Source organism: Anas acuta, chromosome Z, assembly GCF_963932015.1.
Source record: "Anas acuta chromosome Z, bAnaAcu1.1, whole genome shotgun sequence".
Classification (NCBI taxonomy): domain Eukaryota; kingdom Metazoa; phylum Chordata; class Aves; order Anseriformes; family Anatidae; genus Anas; species Anas acuta.
Genome location: NC_089017.1, coordinates 51,381,873 through 51,404,465, shown reverse-complemented (window position 1 = coordinate 51,404,465; position 22,593 = coordinate 51,381,873). Strand labels below are relative to the sequence as shown.

General features: G+C 41.6%; 1 protein-coding gene across 2 annotated transcripts; it reads left to right on the top strand.

Moving 5' to 3' along the window:
• The first annotated feature begins 8,197 nt into the window (after positions 1 to 8,197).
• FAM174A (family with sequence similarity 174 member A) lies at positions 8,198 to 21,927 on the top strand. 2 transcript variants are annotated; one of them, XR_011091213.1, is made up of 4 exons: positions 8,198 to 8,601; positions 18,062 to 18,196; positions 18,288 to 18,435; positions 21,451 to 21,927. XR_011091213.1 is itself a non-coding variant. In XM_068667182.1 (3 exons), exons 1-3 carry the CDS (start codon positions 8,315 to 8,317, stop codon positions 21,452 to 21,454), a joined length of 426 nt encoding a protein of 141 aa, XP_068523283.1. In that variant the 5' UTR covers positions 8,203 to 8,314; the 3' UTR covers positions 21,455 to 21,927. The 2 variants fall into 2 exon arrangements, 1 of the variants encoding a protein (XP_068523283.1); XM_068667182.1 differs by lacking the exon at positions 18,288 to 18,435 and having other exon boundaries at positions 8,203 to 8,601.
• Positions 21,928 to 22,593: the final 666 nt, after the last annotated feature.

The window sequence follows — 22,593 nt, the reverse complement described above, 5'->3', positions numbered from 1 at the left end:
ATAATGTACTTTATTTTGCATGTCTTCAAAGTACAGTTGCATCTAGTCTTACAAGTTTAAATGCAAATTAGGTGTGTGCATAACACTGAGAATCTAAGCCTTTGAGATTTAATTCACACTTTGCAAACAGTCCAGGCAGTTCTAAGCAGCAAACTCTGCTATAATTGTAGTTTCATGGAGGAAAAAAAATGGATTTTTGTAACTGTTTTATATAACCACTGTACTTTTATTGTTCCTAAAACAAAGTCTTTTTCAGAAATGTTTACAATACTTTGGACATTTTTTTTTTTGATTGTTCACAGAAATAATCTTTCAGAAACGCAGCAAAGTCCTATTTGGTATATTTCTCCACTGAAACAGCACATTTTATTCTTGACACTTTTGAAAAGAAGAGTGCAAGCAAGCAAAAATATGGAAGTTTCAGAAACAGAAACAAGTCCACATAAAACTTTAAAATGTAAATAATAATGCAAGCCAAGATACTCTTGCATGTAAAAACTGTTGAACTTCTGGCATCTAATGAGACAGTCATATAGATAAATCTCCAGAACTGATAGATCAGATTAAATTATTATTATTATTATTATTATTATTATTATTATTATTATTATTATTATTATTATTATTATTATTATTATTATTAATAATATTAATAATAATAATAATAATAATAATAATAATAATAATAATAATAATAATAATAATAATAATAATAATAATAATAATAATAAAGTGATAAGTGGTACTCTTTATTTTTAAGCTCTGATATTCAACCCAAACTTTATTCCTTAAAATTATAAATTTAGGTCATTGTTTTCTAGACTGAATGTGTGTATCAGAAGCCACAATGATTTGAGGTATTACAGGACAGAATTAAGTGTGTTCTTCTACAACTAGACCAAGTCAAGGACAAAAGTCTTCAGGTTGAGTGAAATTTCCATTAGAACTCAGCCATTTGCTATTAGAGAAAAAGGGAGAGGGAAAACTAACAAACAAACAACAATGTCAAAGCAGCGAAGAGCTTCCCACTCTATCCTACCACATTTGACAGGCAAGCAGGGCCAGCTTTTTGAGTCTGTATTTCAGATTTGCTTCCCACATTTTCTATGTAAACACCTTTGTGAAGAGTGTGAAGAAGAGTGAAGATCAGGGGGAGGTATCCAACTCTTTTCGACAGCAGTCATTCTACATGTTTTCACCATTGGGATACAACCACATACCATTCATCCTTTTAGAGAATATTCAGTGCTTCTAGGGAGGAACACACCTACCTGCATGAAGTAGGGGTACCCTGCAAACAGTGTGACAAAAGTGGACCTGTGCAGTTAAATTGCACTGGAGTTGCCTAGAAGAGAAGTGGCTGCTGTCATCCGAACAAATAATGTATAGCATTCAGTGCAGCTATTTCTACTGAGACCTCTCTTTCCTTGTGCTTATCAGGACATATATGTGATTTATACGAGAGAGAACAGATTTCCAGGGAGCATGCCCATGGCTTTTTTACTGATAGTAAAAAATTGTTGCTACCAAAAAATTCAATGGAGATGCAGTCTGCTTCTAGGAAACTTATAGTTTTTGTGTAACAGAGGAAGAGGTGACAATGGCCCATCAGCCAAAAAACACAGATCTCGACCAATTCAGTTAAGAAAAAATAAACAGCAGGTAGTGATAGAAGACCACATACAACCATGATTGACCCCTTCAACTTACATTTACATAAATAGGCTAAATTCTGCTGGAACACATTGGAGATGCTGACACATGTAAGATTAATGAAAGAAAACAGTGCTGTAATACTAGAGGAGACTGATGTAGGTAAAAACTTTCCAAAGAAACATTTGCTCAGACCAGTAATAAGAACTCATTTTAAAATCCTTAAGCCAATTTATTGCCACTATAAACAACTGAGTTTTTTTATGGCAGTATATAAAATAGTTTCATCTTTGCAATAAATTGAACTAGCTTGTCTACCTTCCACAATATGCAATTATGTTAAAAGCAGAGTGTATCTTGCTTTTATCCAAATTTACAAAAGCGCTATAAGAGAGCAACACAGATTGTTGTCTTATTATACTCATGTTTAAAATAAAATTTTTTTTAAAAAGCAAAGAATACAAAAAGCTGTGATATTATTAGGAAATATCATATTACGCATATAATAAACACACAGAAAGAAGATAAACTTATTTGATACATTCCTATGTGCATGATTTATAATAAGAAGCATTTGAGAGATTTTGTTGTAGCATTCTTTTTGCCCTTCAAATTACTGCACTTTCTGGAGCACAACAAACTAACAAGAAATCAACAGAGACTGTTGACACTACCCGGATAAAAGGTAATAAACAAGCTTGAAAATATAGAAACATAAAATATTATTTTATTTATGATAAAAATTTTGCACAGGAATACCATGAAAATGACATCATAGAATTATTTACTTCAGAGGTACAAGACAGAGGTACAAGTCTCTGGCTCTCTAATTGTGTTGGAAAAGCTATTCCCCATCTCTGCTAGTATTTGTCTCTGTGCACCACCTAAATACCACTAAAAGACTCTTTTCAGATAGTACTTAAATTCCAGAAAGGTTCCTTACCTTCAAATGCTAGATGTCATTTTTACATCCAGAAAATCAAAATCACAAAGGTGTTTTTGTTGTTATTGTTGTAGTTTTAAGATAATAGTTTGATTGGTTGATTTAAAATGTCTATCTACTGCACTTGAAAAAAAAATAAAATTGAAAAAAACTAGAAAAGTTTTATATGTGTCTTTTTTGAAGTTGTAGCATCTGTGGTTTCTTTCCAGAGTACATTCATCTGCAATCCTTTGCCATAGGCCACAGTTACTAAATTTGCATATCAGTGGGGAAAAAATCACTAAAAGGGATGTATTAATCTCTTTTTTGTTTGGCTTGTTCGAAAAGTTTCTTGACCTATGCAAGGGCAAGCACAGATAGATATACCTCTGCAATGATGTCCTCAGATAGTGTAAATAGCAGTGATTACAATGGGGTTTGGAGACGTATAGAATTTGATAGTGCTATTCAGGGTGTTTCACATCTCTTTTAGGGGGCAGAGGGCAGTAGCCTTCTAGCCTCCTATCAGAGCAGAGAAACATGTAGTGTAGAGTGTCATCTCTGGTTTTGTAACTTCTCGAGACCACGCGAAAGTATTCTTCAAGGACTTCATCAAGGAGTGCAGTTACAGGCTGAGAGGGCAGAGGGAAAAGGACATAGATGTGTTCTGTACTGTGCTTTTGTCTCTACAAGTATCAGGACACATGCAGTGCAGTTTTAGTTGAACTAGCAAAAAGAGAAAAAAAAAAAAAAAAAGAATATACAGAGCTCCTAAGTGCCTTGCTCTGAGTTATCAGCTTTCTGTGATGAAAAGGCCCCTTCCCAGACATCCTTGACACTCACATAATCCTGCAAAGTAATTTCTCTGCTCTTTCAATTCATCTACAAGGTCTATTTTAAGGAATTCAAAAAATTGCCCAATTTTGTTTTTGTCAAAGGTGGAAGTCATGTAAGCTCCATTAATTTTAATGGACAATTTAGCAGTCTCAGAGTCTTTCAATGGCACTCACGTCCTGTCACCTTTTGGATACAAGATATGAAACTGAAAGTTTTTTTATTTCTTTTGCAAGCAAGAAAAGAAATGGTGAATATAACTACATGAAATGGGGAATGTAACTCACTTCTTTCGAAAGCTGCCTGAATGATCACAGAATGTCACAATTTGTGTTTAATTCTTTCTTTCACTGAAAACAATAAAGTAGACAATAATTACTAACAAGCTGGTACACTTAGAAAACTTTAAAATGGCTGTCAAATCAATCCTAATGCAGGTTCAAAGTTATGACAAATTTAAGCAATACATTTCTTCAAAGAATTATCTTATATCTCCCTCCAAGAAAATTGTTTACAAACTTGGAATCTGTTTACGCCTTACTTGAATACTTAACAAAATTAAGCATTTCAATGACTTGGGATATAAAAAGAAATCTGAAAATATTTCATTAAAATAATTGTTATTATTTCAGAACAATGAACACGAACTCCTGTAGCTTTGGCTTCTGTTCTGAAAATTCGGAGACTACATTACCTTACTGAGGAAAGTGAATTATCTTCTAATTTTGGAAAAAATTCAAAATTTTTTTTCAAAAAAATTTCCTGGACATACAACACTGGCATCCTTGCTTTTAAAGAGTAGCTTTGCAAATACACACTGTGAAAGAAGAGAGTATTTAAGAAGTTATTCCATAGTCTCTACTGATCACGACAATCACCCTTGTTCTTCAAACACTGACTGCAGAGATGCAGTTTGCCATGAAATATACCACCACATTCCCCTGACTAAATGTCCCAGCGCTGTACAGCTTACACGGTCCACACATCATTGCCATATCCTTAGAACAGTTTAACGTTAATGACTGATGTTCTCACTGGGCTGGAATACAGCTGCTTGGAGTTGGCTGGAAGTACATCTCAAGGGGATTCACAGGGAAGAGGAATTATAATAGACATTGTGGTTGGAGGGGACCCCTTATGGTCTCAATCAGGCAAGCTTTATCCAAGTTATAAACCATGGAAAAGCTTATGAAAAAAGTTTAGTCATATGCTCCCTTCAGCACCCTTAGGAAAAACTTGTTCCAAAGCATCTGAAAAGAACATTCACACAAAAAGTACCAGGAATTTTCAAGGGAATGACAAAGATAGGTGCACATGCTATGTAAACTAGTTTCACCCTTTCAATGCCAAATTCTCTTATTTTTTCTGGGTTGAAACTTGAAAATGTTTTCCCAGTTAACTATCAGTAACAGCCAAACTTGTCAATAGATTATTAGCAAATCATTATTGAAATGTTCTGTATTATACATGATACAGAACATATATGACACAATATAACTGCTCACTGGAAAACCTGAAGTTCTCTGGGATATAAAATAATAATAATAATAAACTAAATTAAAAAGAAAATCTGCCCATATACAAAATCTGGTTGTTACCCATGTTAACTATACTTCAACTGCAGAAATGCATAAGGCTTCTTTTCTATCCCCATATTTTACCCATTTTTTCTCTGGAGTCTCCAGAGACGGAGACTCCACAACCTCTCTGGGAAACCTGTTCCAGTGCTCTGCCACCCTCACAGTACTCACAGTAAAAAAGTGCCCCCTCATATTCAGCTGGAACTTCCTGTGCTTCAGTTTGTGCCCATGGCCTCTCTCTGGGCACAACTGAAAAGAGACTGGCTTCATCCTCTTGACTCCCTCCCCTCAGATATAAACTCATTGTGTATAAACGCATTGATGAAGTCCACCCTCAGTCTTCTCTTTTCCACGCTAAACAGACCCAGCTCTCTCAGCCTGTCCTCATACAACAGGTGCTCCAGTCCACTCATTATCTTCATAGCCCTCCTCTGGTCTCGCTCCAGTAGTTCCATGTCCCTCTTGTACTGGGGAGCCCAGAACTGGACACAATACTCCAGAATGGTCTGGAGTGGAAGGATCCTTAAAGATCATCTAATTCTGACCCCTCTGCCATGGGCAGGGACACCATTCACTACATCAGGTTGCTCAAAGCCTCTTCCAACCTGGCCTTGAATAGTTCTAGGAATGGATAATCGACAACTTCAGTCACTGCAGGCTCCCCAGGTGAATCAGGAGGCTGACCAACTGTCTTGGTTTCAGTTAGCACAGAATTAATTTTCTTCCTAGTAGCTGGTGGAATGCTGTGTTTTGGCTTAGGATGAGAAGAGTGCTGATAACACCCCGATGCTTTAATTGTTGCAGAGCAGTGCTTATACCAAGCCAAGGACATCTCAGCTTCTTGCTCTGTCCTGCCAACAGGCAGGCTGGGGGTGCAGTAAGAGCTGGGAGGGGACAGACCCAGGACAGGTGACCCGAACTAGCCAAAGGGGTATTCCATACCATCTGACGTCATGCTAAACAATATATAGGGGTGGCTAGCTGGGGAGAGTGGGCCGGACTGCTTGGGGTTAAACTGGGCATTGGTCAGCGGGTGGTGAGCAATTGCATTGTGCATCACTTGTTTGTACATACTATTATTACTTACCTATTATCACCATTGTATTATTATTATTATTATTAATTATTATTATTATTATTATTATTATTATTATTATTATTATTATTATCATTATCATTATCATTAACATTATCATTATCATTATCATTATCATTATCATTATTATTGTTATTATTATTTTCCTGTCTTATTAAACTGTCTTTATCTCAACTCACAGGGTTCACTTCCCATTTCTCTCCCCCGTCCCAGAGAGGGAGGGGGGAGGGCGAGTGAATGGCTGTGTGGTGTTTAGCTGCCGGCTGGGTTAAACCACGACACCAACAAACCATACAAGAGCCTCAGACGCACCTCATAAAACTTGTGCTCCAGTCCCTTCACCAACTTCAAAACTTTCTCTGGACACAGTTCTCACAAGAAGAGGAAGAAATCAACATGGCTATGGACAGCAGCAATGTCTGCACTGTCAGTAATACATAGACTCTTTTGGTAGCATTTCTTTATTTTCTCTAAGAGGTAGAGTGAGAGAAAATGGAGTGGCTCCCAGCCCGCTTGAGATGTGATGCTGCAAGCTGTGGGGTGCCCACCTAGTCCTGTTGTTGGGTTGGCCTCTTGCAGGGCTGGGAAGAGTCCTGGGGGCTGCTGCTGGCCCTCCTTTTTGGGGTTCACTGGGACCCCCCGGGAAAGCACTCCCTGCCCTGGGCAGAGGGACCTGCTGCCACCTGCCCTGGCTCCTCAGGTGGCTCCTCCTCTTCTGGGGTGGCAGGCGCACTTGGGGGGTGCCTGGGACTCCCACCACGATGCATAGGAGCTCCACAGTGCTGGTGCCCACAGGGCTGATGGAGCGGTCTGGGCCATGGGCATGAGTTCCCTGTGGAGAGGTGGTGTAGCCATGGGTGGCCGTGGGGCTGTCTTCCTGGCCCCCTGCAGCATGGGCATCCTGGTGGTCGTGCTGCTGGTGGATCTCTCTCTGTGCTGCACAGCTCCACCGCGGCAGTGATGAGCCGCACCACAAATGGCAGTGTCTGTTTTTTCAGGCAAGGCTGCAGCACCTGCACCAAGCCCTCCTTGTCGATGCCTGTAGAGGCACAGGAAGCTGATCACAGTGCTCTGTCTGGCCTGCAGCCACCTCCCACCACTCGGCACCAGAGATCATCTCCAGCTCCTGCTGCAGCCATGCGAGCAGGGACTTGATGTTTTCTAGGTGATCTCGAAAAAAGGCTGCACAGACCTTGTGTGGGAAGCTGAGCTCAGGAGCCCTGGGTACCAGCTCTGCAGCCGCCTGCCCATCCTCCTGGCCCTCAGCCAAGCACTCTGCAGGCTCTGGGGCAGCACACTCCAAGTAATTGTCTGCTGACCTCACCAAGTACTTGATGGTCTTGATTGTCTCATTGCAGAGGGGACAACTTGGATTTTTCTTTGCCCACCGCAGTGCACAAGTGTAGCAAGGCTGGTGGAGACATAGAGTCACATAGGCAACATCATCCTGACTGTGCCCACAGTCTGGGCACATCCAGTCCAATGGCACGTCCATGACCTCTGGGCTCTTTGTGGGCTGAGGAGAGCTGAGGTCAAGGAGCTGCTCCCCTGCCCCAAAGCGGCAGCTGCCAAAGGGTGTCCCAAACTGCACAAGGGAGAGAGGCCAGAGTCACTCGCTGTGCTGGGGTGAGCAGCAGCAATGCCCCAGCCCCTCAGCAGAAACCCCTGGCCCTGCAGCTGCTCCGTCCCATGCCCCCCACCCCCTACCCCTGAGCGAGGCAGAGCCAGGGAAACACGCGAATGGCTGCAGGGATGGGCACTGCGAGAGGCTGCCAGCAGTCTGTAGCACTTTGCTCCAGCTGTTACAAAGACTGTTGGGTTGGCTTGGTGTTTTGATTTGTCTTTTTTCTTTATTTTTTTTCACCTTGATTTACCATGAAGTCTGTTGAAAACTGGTTGAACAAGCATGCTAAGAGAGTGGGGATCACTGCAAAGCTTTATTTCCTCTTCTTCAATATGCAGATCAGATCTCTGAACTCCTTGCTGTAGTTTACTATTCACAAAAAAAAAAAAAAAAAAGAGCCACAGAAAACAACCCCCCCGCGTGCAGGCACCGCCCCGCAGCCACGGCCCCCCCGGCGCCTCCATGGCAGCGGCAGCCGCCGGGCTCCGACCCCTTCCGCTTCCGTGGGCCGGGCGGCGGCGGGGCCCGGCCGCTGCTTGGGCCGCGGGGCCGGAGCAGGAGGAAGAAGGAGGAGGAGGAGGAGGAGGAAGGCGGGGGGCAGCAGCATGTGGCCGCCGCCGCCGCCCGCCTGGCTGCTGGCGGGGCTGGTGCTGGCAGCGCGCTGCGGGGAAGCGCTCGGCGGCGCTGCCGGGGCCTCCGCCACCTCCGCCTCCCCGCGGCCCACGGAGCCGGCGGCGGGCGGCGGCGCCACGCGGGGCGGCGGCGGCGGCGGGCGGCTGGCCGAGGTGTCGGCGCCGCCCGAGCAGGGGCAGCCCATGACCCAGCGCGCCCTGTCCGTGCTGGTGCTGGCCAGCGCCGCCCTCATCGTCTACTTCGTCATCCGGACCGTGCGGTGAGGGAGCGGGGCGCCGCCGGGGGGGCGGCGGGGGTGGTTGGAGGATGAGTATGGGGAGGCCAGGGAAGCAGAAGGAGTAAGAGCCTGGCGTTGCTTGAGCTGCAGGAGGAGCGTCTCAGCTGCTGTCGGTATTGTCAGAAAGGTTGAGCCTGGTGTTGTGTGTCCAGTGTCTGCAGCCCCTTGTGTGAGGTCTGGAACCGACCGTCCTGGTGTGTGCCCCTCCGCTGGGGTCCTGCAGGGAAAATCATCCTCATCTTGGTGGTCTCAAGCGTCTGTGAGTGGGAGGAAGGGGCACTGAGCTCACTTATTTCACAGATTCTCTGAGGCAGATGAATATTCGTGCTCCAGGTTACAGCAGTGCTTCATTACTCTGTGACTAGCAGGTTCCCTGTCCTTGGAGGCAACACAAAGTTAGATTCAAGGTGATGCATTGTGTATACGCAAAACAGTAATAAAAAAAAAATAAAAAGAAAACAAAAATCTGGCACTTAACCAGAATAGCGCCTTGATATGAGAAGTGCTGAGTAAAGTTTTGCTTATTGAGAGCAAAGGAAAAATAATTCCTTCACACTGGCTTTACTAAGCAGAATTCTAACCTAAATGTGGCATATTTTACCGTAACATAAGTAATCCCATTTTATGGCAAAAAAAAGCTGGTTTAAATTCAAAGCTGGTACAGCATAAGAACTCGGTGTTGTTGAAGTGTAAGCCAACCTGGCTCTGCAGGTGCTAAAAGTGGCTTCTGTAGGTACATTGGTGATAAAAGGAAGATGAGGGAAACCGTGGGCCCTCCCTGGAAGGAAATGGGAGGTCTGCTTTCTGGGATATGAAAAAGGCTGAGGTACTCAGTGACATCTTGGCCACAGCCTTCACTAACAAAAGCTCCAGCCATGTGGCCCAGGCCCCAGAAGGCAAAGGCAAGGCCTAGGACAACGATGAAGATCAGGTTTGAGACCATCGAAGGAACCTGAAGGTGCACAAGACCATGGGATAGGTTACATCCACAGCTGTTGAGGAAACTGGCGGATGTAGTTGCTATTCCCCTCTCCATCTAATTTGAGAAGTCGTGGTAGTCTAATGAAGTTCCCACTGGCTGGAAAAGGGGAAATAATCATCATTTTAAAAAAGGGAAAATAGGAGGGCCCCAGGAACTAAGGCCAGTCGGTCTCGCCTCTGTGCCTGGCAGGATCACAGAACAGATCCTCCTGGAAACTGTGCTGAGGTGCATAGAAAATAAGGAGGTGATTGGTGACAGCTCACATGGCTTCACCAAGGGCAGCTCGTGTCTGACACATCTGGTGGCCTTCTGCAGTGGGGTCACAGCATTGGTGGACAGGGGAAGTGCAACTGACATCATCTGCGTGAACTTGTGCACAGCATTTGACACGGTCTCCCATTATATCCTTGTCTCTAATTTGGAGAGTAATGGGTCTGAGGGAAGGACCACTGGGTGAGTAAGGCACTGGCTGGATGGTCACACTCAAAGAGTAGTGGTCAACGGCTTAATGTTCATGTGGAGATCAGTGACAAGTGGTTGTTCCTCAGAGGTCAGTACTGGGGTTGGTGCTGTTTATCTTCTTTGTCGGTGACACGGACAGAGAGATTGAGTGCACCCTCAGCAAGTTTGCTGATGACACCAGGCTGTGTGGTGCAGTTGACACGCTGGAGGGAAGGGATGCCATCCAGAGGGACCTGGACAGGCTGGAGAGGTGGGCCTATGTGAGCTTCATGAGGTTCAACAAGGCCAAGTGCAAGGTCTTGCATCTGGGCCGGGGCAATCCAAAGCACTAATATGGGCTGGGTGGAGAGCAGCCCTGAGGAGAAGGACCTTGGGGGTGTTGGTTGATGTCTCAGTGTGAGCCGAGGCGGTGTGTACTTGCAGCCCAATAAGCCAACTGTATCCTGGGCTGCATCAAAAGAAGCATTACCAGCAGCTTGAGGAAGGTGATTGTCCCCATCTACTCTGCTCTTGTGAGACCCCACCTGGAGTGTTGCATCCAGGTCTGGGGCCACCAGCACAAGCAGGACATGGACATGATAGAACGAGTCCAGCAGAAGGCCACAAAGGTGATCAGAGGTCTGGAGCACCTCTCCTGCAAAGACAGGCTCAGGGAGCTGGGGTTGTTCAGCCTGGAGAAGAGAAGGCTGCATGGAGACCTTATAGCTGCCTGCTGGTACCTAAAGGGGGCCTACAGGAAAAAGCTGGGGAGGGACTCTTTGTCAGGGGCTGTGGTGACAAGACAAGGAGTAATGGTTTTAAACTGAAAGAAGGTAGATCTAGACTAGATGTAAGGAAGAAATTCTTCACTCAGTGGGTGGCAAGTACACCAGGACCAGGTTTCCCAGGGAACCCGCAGATGCACTGTCCCTGGAGGTGTTCAAGGCCAGGCTGGATGGGGCTTTGGGCAACCTGGTGTAGTGGAAGGTGTCCCAGCCCATGGGAGGGGAGTTGAAACCAGGTGATCTTTAAGGTCCCTTCCAACCCAAACCATTCTATGATATTAGGAAATTAGACCTCAAGTTCAAATTTGATTGTATTTTTGAGCAAGATTATTATTCAGTTGCTAGATGCACCTTGACTCAGCAAGTGAAATCTGTATTGGGTTGATGTGGTAAGGCTTTGTAGCAGGGGGCTGCAGGGGTGGCCTCTGTGAGCAGAGCCCAGCAGCTGCCCCATGTCAGAGCAGAGCCAGCTCCAGCTGCTCCAAAAGGGACCTGCTGCTGGCCAGAGCTGAGCCAGGGAGTGATGCTGGGTGGGCCTCTGGGACCGCAGATTGAAGGAGGGAAAAAAATGCTGTGAAACAGCAGCTGGGAGAGGAGTGAAAAACAGCCTTGCAGACACACAGATCAGCGCAGCAGGAGGGCAGGAGGTGCTCCAGGCTCCAGGGCAGAAGTTCCCCTGCTTGAGATCAGGACCCCTGTTGGAGCAGCTTGTGAAAGGCTGCATCCCCTGGGATGGACCCCACGCCGGAGCAGGGGAACAGTATGGGCTTTTATCACAGATAAAAGCTCTGTGATCTGACCGCAGCCCCCATTCCTCACCCTGCTGAGGTGCTCAGGGGCAGGGAGAAGGTGGAAGAGTGGGAGTGAAGTTGAGCCTGGGAAGTCAGGGGGAGATGAGGGAAGAAGGTGTTCATAACTTTCAGGTCTCACTGCGCTACTCTGGTATGGATCGGCACTGAATTAATCTTCCCCAAGTTGAGTCTGTTTTGCCCGCAGCAGTATCTGGTGAGTGATCTCCCACGCCTTATCTCAGTCCAGGAATTTTTTTCATCTCATTTTCTGGCCCTGCGCTGGTGTGGGGGGCTGAGATAGCAGCGTGGCATGCTCTGGGCAGCCAGCTGAGGTCAACTCACTGCACAGGGCTGTGAATACTTCCACTTTTTGTTGTTACCAAATCAGCCTGTTATCAGGCTGTTTCTTTAAACAGATGTAATTCTCTTTCAAGCTCGTATAGATTTACTTACACACTTCACAACTTCATTAGCAGCTGATTTTAATTCTTTGTTTTAAGAACCATGTCCACTAGAGTTTCAGTGGAACTTTTTACAACATCTAGAAAATAAATATGCAGTTGACTTTTTTTTGTTTGTTTTGCTTTGTTTTGGGAAACATTGTTAAACAAACCTCTTCCGGAATGAACACAAAGTTGGCCAGCACTGGGGTAATGTGAAGTGAAAGTCTTGCTTAAATTAGCACAGCATACATACCCACTCTCAAAACAAAACACCAATTTCTCTGTACTTGTCTTGTTAGGATTAGGGACAACTAAATAAGTAGTTACCACTTTAGAGGATTAGATCTTAAAAGCCTTTTTTTTTTTTTCTTTTTTTTTCTTTTTCAGTACACTCTTGTGTTTAAGTGCATGCCTAGTTGATTTTGTTTTTAGTGCACAAAAACAATCACCCGCTTGCACCAGTCCATTTTGGGATTGATAAGCTCCTGACAGCTGCACTTTTAAGGTGCTCCTGGTTAGAAGTGCTTGTCTGAAACATTCAATCTATGCCTGTAGTAAGCAGTTCAGATTAACTTGGAGATTGACTTGTAGCAGCAACCTTAAATCCAAGTGAGATTAAATGCTTGTTTGCTAGTGTTGGTCTGAGAGAAAATGGCTGCACGTTCTATTTGTGCTCTCAACAATTTTGAGGTTTTACAGCTATTTTTATTGTTCTGCTAGTGGAGTAGTTTTGTTACACTCAAACAATTATTTGTCAGAAATTTAGATATTATAAAAGATAGCTCAGGTATAGAAACTGAAGGAAGATTCTTTACAAAACAATTCAGTCTGTAGCCACTACACATTCTTTACCACATCAGAAACTTGCAGTCTTTCTTAATGGAGGTCGATAATTAATAAATTTTGTACATTCTGATAAAGATACAACTTTTCTGTTTTCAGAGCCATTTGACTTTGTTTCAAGGTGGTTCCCTGAAAATCCATTCTCAAGAAAAACTTGAGAGCTGTTACAACTTTGCTATTGTGGCTATAACTACTTTTTTCCGAGTATGGTTGTGTAAACTATAGGAAGCTCCCGTGGACCTTCTCGCTGACATTGCTGATGATGCAGTTTCTCTGTCAGGAAAACAATGTATCTTGATTTTATTTCTAGTTTTATATGTGGGACTTGTTTCACTCGCCTTGTTATAAAGGTTGAGCTGCCTGCACCTTCCTTTTATAACAGAAGATTTTCAAGGAACGAGGTGTGTAGCAGCAAGATCACACAGCAGCACATCTATCAAAGCTGGGAGTAAGAAAGCTTGGACAGTATGATGCCTTGTTTAGTCTACCAGCTTTAGTTTTATTGCCTTTTTTGCCTCTTAGATTTGATACTTTACAAAAAATGCTCTCTGTTTGCACTTTATGATGCACAGAAATGCCAGTGTTGCAATTCATGCATCCTTTGTTTACCCTCCTTCCTCTTGTCTGTACAGCTCTGTTGTTTTTACATGAAGCCTATTGCAGTCAAAGGTTGTCTTTGGTGTTTATGTAGGAAGAAGTACACGCCATTAGTTCTCTAGTCTTTCTGAGATGATGAGAAAGCAAGTGTAGCAGATGAGATGAAATGGCTATTTTTTCTTTTAGACAGCTGTTAGTGTGCTACACAATGTGGCATGTTAAGACAGAACATGGTTCAGCATGAATTGTGTTCCATAATTTCAACTTAAAGTACTTTTCCAGGAAATTATTTGTAAGCCTTTGGATTTGGATTGTTGAATTTATTTTATGGATATAAACATGTAGCTCATGCGTGCCCTTCACAGGGGAGGAAAAAAAAATAGAAAAAGAAAAAGGAGGGCTCAGTTAGGGTGAAATAAAGTGATAACTTTATTTTTATTGAGAATATGTTTTGTAACTGACCCAGGTCATGGCTCAGGAAGAATCCATGTAGTTTGAAATATATTCATTAATGGAGAATGTGAATGGGCTGTATCTTGTTTTCTCATACCAGGCACTACACTTCAGGGTGTGACTTTCCCAACACTGGGTCAGCTCTGGGACAGCTAAAATTTAGTTCTGTCACAAAGACCATTACCAAACTCCTCAATGACATATATATACATATATATATATATTTTTTTTTTTTCCTGAGCTGTGTTTACTTCAACTTATCCACGTATTTGAAAGTAGTCAGTCTTTGAACTGTTGATCAAAAAATGATGATTTTCACTTTTAAGGCGATATATGCTGCTGGCCTGTAAGTAACAGTTGAGGCTTGAGGTGATTCGAGAGCTACAATTCCCTTGTCATGTACTTCGCAGAATCCTCTAAAGTATTGTGAAGCTGAGTAGTAGGGAACAGGGGAGATTGGTTTATTGGAGAGCTTACTATCAGTAAAAAGCTACTAGTAGAAAGGCACTTTACATAGAAAGGTTAATTAGCAATTCATACTGTATTGAAATGATCTTGTTTTCAGTCTTTGTGGTTTGTAGCAAGGGTAGTTGCTTGTACTGCACAAATTAGGGTAGTATAAAAAAAAATCTCACCCCCTCACCCTCCTATGTCCTTTGTCCTTTTTCATGTTTCTTAGATGTGCTTTGAACTTGACCTGTTTTGCTTCTACTCTCATATTCTCATATTTTCTGCCTTTTTTTTTTGGCCACCAGTATTTCTTATTTATCTCCCCTTTTAACAATCTGTTATTTATACGATCTTTGATGTTATTGTCATACTATTTGCTCGTATTTTATTGCAGATTCCTCTATTGCTGTCAGCTGTCTTTGAAAAAGGATTGGAACTGAACACAGAAAAATATGAGTCTTTTTATGAACTTTTAATGCCATTTTTTGTAACTTCATCTTCTTAGACCACAAGTTGTAACTACAGAGATAAAAATAGTCTGCATTAAGTTGCTGAGAGCAGTAGAGAATGCTACAGACTTTAACAAAATTGGGCTTTTGTCCTACGTTTTCTTCCTAACAGTCACATGGTAGCCAGACCTAAGTTTGTTTTTCTTGATGGTGCTTTAGTGTCCTAGTAATCATACAGGTATGTCATATAAGCATTTCCAGTATTGTTTTAGCTTTAGTTTGGTAACTAATCTGTATACAGATAAAGTTTTTATGTCACTAGTAATTCTTTTGTCAGTTTCTCAACAGCATTCACTTGAATCTATATATATATATAGATTTTTATTTTTCGTTTAAATACATTACTCTTTCTATTATCACCACACTCCCTGACAGAGTCCCTCCCCAGCTTTCCAGCAGGCCTCGTTTAGGTATCAGGCAGTTGTTATAAGGTCTCCGCGGAGTCTTGTCTTCTATAGGCTGAACAAGCCCAGCTCCCTCAGCTTGTGTTTGTAGAAGAGGTGCTCCAGACCCTTGATCATTTTTGTGGCCCTCCTCTGGACTAACTCCAAAACGTCCATCTCCTTGTGCTGGGGGCTCCAGAGCTGAACACAGTGCTCCAGGTGGGGTCTCAAGAGAGCAGAGTGGAGGGGGACAATCACCTTTGCAGCCCTGCTAGCCTTGTTTCCTTTGATGCAGCCCAAGATATGGTTGGCTTTCTGGGCTGCAGGTGCACATTGACAGCTCATGTTGGCCTTCTTGTCAGCCAACGCCCCCAGGTCCTTCTCCTCAGGGCTGCTCTGCACCCATTCTCCACCCAGCCTGTATTTGTGCTTGGGATTACCCTGGCCCAGATGCAGGACCTTGCACTTGGCCTTGTTGAACCCCATGAGTTTGGCACAGGCCCACCTCTCCAAGGTCCCTCTGGATGGCAGAGGGTTTCTACTGCTCACATGTCCACAAGTGCTTGTCCGAGTGTCAGTTGCATAGCAAAAATGAAAGACACAATGTGTATGAAGCAACCATATTTTTCATCATAAGGCTTCTAATTTTCTTCTGCTTGGTACTTTATAGTATACCACTTCTTTCTATGTTGAGGTCTGTTGAAATTAAATGAATTTTATCTTGAGCGGAAAGGTGATATTTGCGTGTCTTTGTGATTAGCCTTAGATTTAAGCAATAAGTTGTACTGAATCACATATGGCAAACAGTTGATTCTATTTCAAATCAGGTGGAGGAAATTATCTTGATAATTTATTTTTTTTTTTATATAATATCATATGTTTGCATGCTTCAAAAAAGGTATATATTTTATACCTTTCTCATCTGAACATGTTAGTATTTGTTTCTCAACTACAAAAGGAGGTCTAATTCACTGGGATATAATGTAGACCAAGAATGGATGCTGCTTAATGTGAAAAGGAGGGTTCTTTTCTGTAACATCTAAAAAATAAGTAAGCAAAAATAAAAAGAATAAAAAAGCATACCAGAGTTCAGGACAAACTCTGAAGTCATAACTCTCAATATCATATTCATCTCTCTAACAAGATGACTGAAGTGGTGCCTCAGAGGTGACTATATGTTGTATAGCAATAGTATAGTGTATATAATATTATTTAAGCATAACTTACTATACTCTTTTTGATGATTAGCTTTGAAACTTCTCGTATTTAAATTCCTGAAAGCCATGAATGCCTTTCCTAGGCACCTAATGTAGGTTTGTAAATTCTATTTTAGGTGTTGCTTAGAGGAAATGTTGTGTCTCTGTGGTTTTAACTAAATGTCTAGAAAGTATTTGTTTTTAAGACAACTTTACTCAGTCATACTGCTCTCACATAGCTGCTGTTTGTGAGTATGAATTAGCTGAAAGTGGCTCTGCCAGCATTTTGTAACAGACACCTTTGTATATTGTTTGCTGAGAAGCTAGTTATCTTGAGTTCCTGATCCTCAAAGAGTTGAGCAAGGTATATTCAATGCCTATAGTTGTGCAAAGCCAAAAGCATGCTTGAGGCTTACACGGGACCCAGGCCCACACAGTGAACATAAGAAAGAAAAATTCAGACAGTGTTTGTAAGTACTGCCTTAATCTTGAAATATGAATCACATTGTGAATCAATTTTGTGAAATGCAGATGACATTGATTCTACGGGTTCTCTGTTACTTCAAAATGTTAAAAAAATCAAAATAAAATAAAATAAAAATCCTACAACTGAGGATGCAAGGTTTGGTATTGAAGAGGAAATAGCTGAGGTGTTAGTTTTTAAAATTAGGAAATTGACCTCTCCATTTCCTGATTGCAGTAGCAATGACCTTGATGAATAGTGAGTGTCTGCTGAGTATTTTTAGGTTTTCCCTCACCATGAGTTGGTTTGAAAAAGTTAATTCTCTTCTACACATAAGTTTTCATTTATGTCAAGAATTTATTCTATTTCACACTTAAGGTCAAAGGTCTAAACAAATTCACTTACAATATAACAGGTAGTGAATTTTTATATATGCAATGTTATTAGTGCAAGATGTTTATTACTCATTACTATGAAAAAGAGATCTTTGTTTTTTTCAAGCTCTGTTCTGCATGTTTTACTGCTAGTTATTGTATGGGTGATTGACTCAATTATGAACAGTGAAGCTTCTTAATGTTATTTGTAAAGTCTTCTCTAGGCATCAGATTTAAAATGATGGAACCCATGGTTTGTGCTGAATCTCTCCTACAGTTTTGCTGAGTTTATCTCTGATTTGATCTGCTGTTTTATAAAGCAAGTACCAAATTCATAGCAAGGTGATTTTTTTTAATTGTAGGATCTGCTAGAAGTGTGCTTGCATATGTTCTTATATGGCTCTTGCATATAGTTACTAACCACTGTTTTGTATTCACTTTTTTGTATTAGCTGTTAAGTGCCTTTTTTTATTCTCTGCAGTAATTCTATACTAAACTAAAGGTGACAAATTTTTATTGGCTTCAGTCATTTCTTGTAAATTCTTCACACTTGGAATTGTGTACAGTCTGAATTTCACTGAGCTAAGGGTGTTACAGTGTAAATATGGTAATTTCTTAAAACTTATGATCAGTATCAATATAGCTGTGTTTTAAGGGATGGTCTTCTTGCATTGTTGGAATTGAAAGTAGTGATAAATTTGTAGAACTTACATACCGTACAATACATTTCAGGCTCCGAAGACGTAACAGAAAAACCCGAAGATACGGAGTTTTGGATACAAACATAGAAAACATGGAGCTGACTCCCTTAGAGCAAGATGATGATGATGATGATACAACACTATTTGATGCCAATCATCCTCGAAGGTTTGTATAAAGGAGCTGTATGTCTATGCAGAGAAGGTATGGATGATAAGTATCTTGACTGAAACAGCTCACTACTTTGTTTCATATGTAGTTGGAGAAAGGGTATCAAGATCATTTAAATTTTAAATGGGCAAGAATTAAGTGGTCAAGAAGATAAACTTAGTACTTCTGCTACTCTTGATCTACTCCAGAACACCATTTGTCTTCAGCATATGAGTTCCAGAAAAATGGAGAGGAAGGTAGGATATTTTGGTTAAAAATAGTGTCATTACTAAAACTAACCAAGTTTATCTGCTTTACATACTTCAGTTATTCCATTCTTGGGTATTTCACTTCAATTCCTTATGGGATGAAATAGAACCAACAACAGTAAGGACTGCAGTATGTTTTATGAGTTTTAAGGTGCTTTATGACTGTAGACAGCAGGCGCCAGAGTGCACTTGCTGTTAACTTTGGTATCTAAGAAAAAAACAAAACATTATGGCGTGGTGTTGTAGTTGAGGAAAAAGCTGTCCTAAATACTCAACTTCTGTTCAGCTATTCTCAGTACTGCTGCAAATCAGTTTGCTTTAGATATACCAAGTAATTTGGAAGTGTTTGAAAGTAACTTACTGATCAGACCATTTTAAAAATAGTTGTCGAAATGACATAGGGTACAAACAATTTGAATAGATTAGCAGTATTTCATTTATCTCGTGACATAGCTGTTGTAAGATAAGTCAAGTGTTTATTAGTGTTAACATTAACAATTAGCTCCTCACATACTGTGGCATCTTGTTGATGGAAGAACCTCCAGTGCATACATAGTATTTGATTTAAAAGCATCAGTTTCAGATGAAAACTAAAAATACACAATGTTTTGATCCAAGTCCAAAAGCTCAGAAAAAGTGGGAAAAGTGGAATATTTGAACAAGGTTAGAACAAGTCATAGCCTGGGGTGATAGATATCACTATATAAATATATAGTGATACAATTTGTAGCATAGGGATTCCTTCCTTCCTTCCTTCCTTCCTTCCGGCCTCCAAAATGGCATAAAGTGTAATGGTGTTGGCTTACAGAAGAGGTGATAATGTCACTCTTGAGCCAAACTGCAAGAAAAATAATTTAATTGGAGCAAATGAGTGATCTAACCAAACAGCAGATGTTTCTGTTAACATGCTGAGGAAATAAACAGAATAAAAGTAATAACCACAGAAGTGAATAACAATAGATAATAGAGGAAGATAATGTTACTGTTGTTTCAGAATAGCTCAGAAAGTAAGCGCTTAAGTGATCAGAGCCATTACAAGAATCAAATACTTTAAGTTATATATAGTCGATAAAGCAAATTTACTCTGCGTACGTATACTGAGAGCTAGCTGTGTAGGGAGAAGCTCTAAAAATTTCTTCTGACAGAAGTTACTGTTATCTTGAAATAATGTTTGTACATAGGAGAAAAACAGTGCTGGACAATCTGAATGTGCTCAACAAAGCTCAGTATAGATGAGGTTAATAAAATGCTGCCCAAACTTTGCAAAGGGACAGCATTGCTAGAAAGAAAGCTTGAAAGCTGGTATCGAGGACCTTATTTACATATGTATATAACATATATCAATAATTAGGAATACACTTTTTCAGTTAGTTTATTTTACCTTCTTTCAACTAAATCTTTTGTATCTGCATGACAGATTGTGGTGGCTTTAAGCTGATGGGCAGCTATGCTCTACCATGCTGCTTTCACTCCTCTAAAGAATGGAGGGAGAAGATAAGAAAAAAAGGCTCATGAGAACAAGATCATTGACCGATTAACATTATGAGCAAAACAGATTCAGCATTTGGAGATTAATGTACTTTATTGTTTATTACTAACAGACTAGAGCAGTGAGAACTGAAAGCAAACAAAAAACCACTTACCCCCCAAAAGGAAAAACACCTTCTTTCCAGTGTGGGGTCCCTCCCACAGGATGCCCCTTCCCAAACTGAGCCTGCAGGGGCTGCCCACAGGCAGCAGCTCTTCAAGACCTGCTCCCACACAGCTCCATACCACGGGGTCCGTCCATCCATTCCCCAGGAGCAAACTGCTCCAGCACGGGTCCCCCACAGGTGGGCGGCAGCTCCCCCCAGACCCCCTGCTCCTGTGTGGGCTCTCCATGGGCCGCAGCCTCCTCCAGGCCACATCCACCTGCTCCAGCGGGGGCTCCTCCACCCATGGGGGGGCTGCAGCGTGGAGATCTGCTCCATGGGGGACCCATGGGCTGCAGGGGGACAGCCTGCTCCACCAGGGGCCTCTCCCTGCACAGCCCGCAGGGGAACTGCTGCTGCCTGCCTGCAGCACCTCCTGCGGCACTGTGGTGCTGCGGGGCTGGTTCAGCAGCATCTGCACAAAAGCTGATTCAGCTGTTGTGCAGCAGATTATTTTCCCTTTCTGAAGTCTGCTCTTACAAAGGCCCAACCAGCGTGACTTACTGGCTCAGCTGTGGCCAGCAGCAGGTCCCTTTTGGAGCCACCTGGTGTTGGCTCTGATGTAACATGGGGCAGCTGCTGGGCTTTGCTCAAAGAGGCCACCCATGCAACCCTCTGCTAGCAAAACCCTTTCCACGTAAACCCAGTGCGATCACACTGATAGTTTACAGTCTTCATTAAATCACTTCATGCATGCTCTACTTGCTGCACTGCAAGTCACGAGGTAAACAATAATTCTATTTATGATAGCATTCCAGTTATGGAATGCTATCATAATAGCATTCCATATCATAATATCATTATGATAGCATTCCAGTTATGGAATGCTACTTAAAGTTACCAAAATTTGAATAGGAACTCAAGAGCCTTGTAAGTTCACTGTGTCTTAAGAGGTATTTAATCTTATAAACTGCCTACATATATATATATATTAAAAATAATAATATATGGAGATCTGTAATTAGATATGAAGCATGTAGTTCACTTCATGTGACAACATATCTATTCACTATTTAACCTGTCTACTTCAAAAATACGTCTAATGTGTGGAAGAGGGCAAATGTGTCTTTGAAATGCACTGTTTTTCTATTTCTATTAATATTTCTATATTAAAAAATTTCTATTTTTCTATTTCAATGAATGGTGTTTTATGGCACTTCACAATAATGTGGTAACTAAGTGTTTTTATGGACAAATTTAGTAACGTAATATTGTTTTTTGTTGTCTTAAAATTTGGTCTTTAAAAATATGGACTAAAGTTACCCTTGAAACAAGATATTCCACATTAATGCGTTGATTTCTTCTGTTGTAGATAAGTACGTGCCTTTCAATGAAAAAACTTAATCTTAGAACCTGAGACTGCTTCAAGGGAGGAGTAAGAAGCAAGAGGATATGCAAGTTGGGGAGGGGCTAATTAAAACTGTGTATATTATAGCATCCTTAATTTGTTGCAATAAATACTGTACCAATTTGTTGTACCTTTTTGTATATAGAGAAATGTAAATGTAAAGTCTATGAGATAGGATGCACTAAAATGAAAACCTATTTGGAAGGGAGATTACTTCTAAAACAGGGTATTTTTTGTTTGCTGTAAATCTTGTATGCCCTAAGTGTGATATACACTTTTTCTACAGTAATCTGGAATGTTAACAGGTTTTTTTTTTCTTTTTTCTTTTTTTCTGATACTAAACTATCAGTAAACTTATCCTCTGTGGACTTCTAAGAATTGTTAGAACTTAATTTTATTTTAAATGTTTTGCCCTTTGGAAATAAAAACTCCAACTACTGATTTTTGTGTTGAGATTTTTTTTTAACTAATTAACATGTTGTATGTAAGTTTTAGTGAACAAATGAAGACTGTTCACAATGTTCCTAACATTAGGTGTGATACTGCAATACCTTGTAGGTATTAAGGATATTACTGATAGAGTCTTGTTGAACCAGAAATGTAGAACCTTTTTGCTGATAAACTACTGATTTTGGCTTAATTTACTTGTGAGGGCCATCTTTAACTGGTGTGAGCAGATGTTGGTCCACTGACTTACAGGTACTACTTACAGATATATGCCACATGGTGTCACTATTCAGACTCGTGGTAAAGAATCACAGAATCATCTAGGTTGGAAGAGACCTCCAAGATCACCTAGTCCAACCTCTGACCTAACACTAACAAGTCCTCCACTAAACCATATCCTTAAGCTCTACATCTAAATGTCTTTTAAAGACCTCCAGGGATGGTGACTCCACCACTTCCCTGGGCAGCCCATTACAATACCTAACGACCCTCTCGGTAAAGAAGTTCTTCCTAATATCCAACCTAAAACTCCCCTGGCACAACTTTAGCCCATTCCCCTTTGTCCTGTCACCTGGCATGGGGGAGAACAGGCCAACCCCCACCTCACTACGGCCTCCTTTAAGGTACCTGTAGAGAGCAATAAGGTAACCCCTGAGCCTC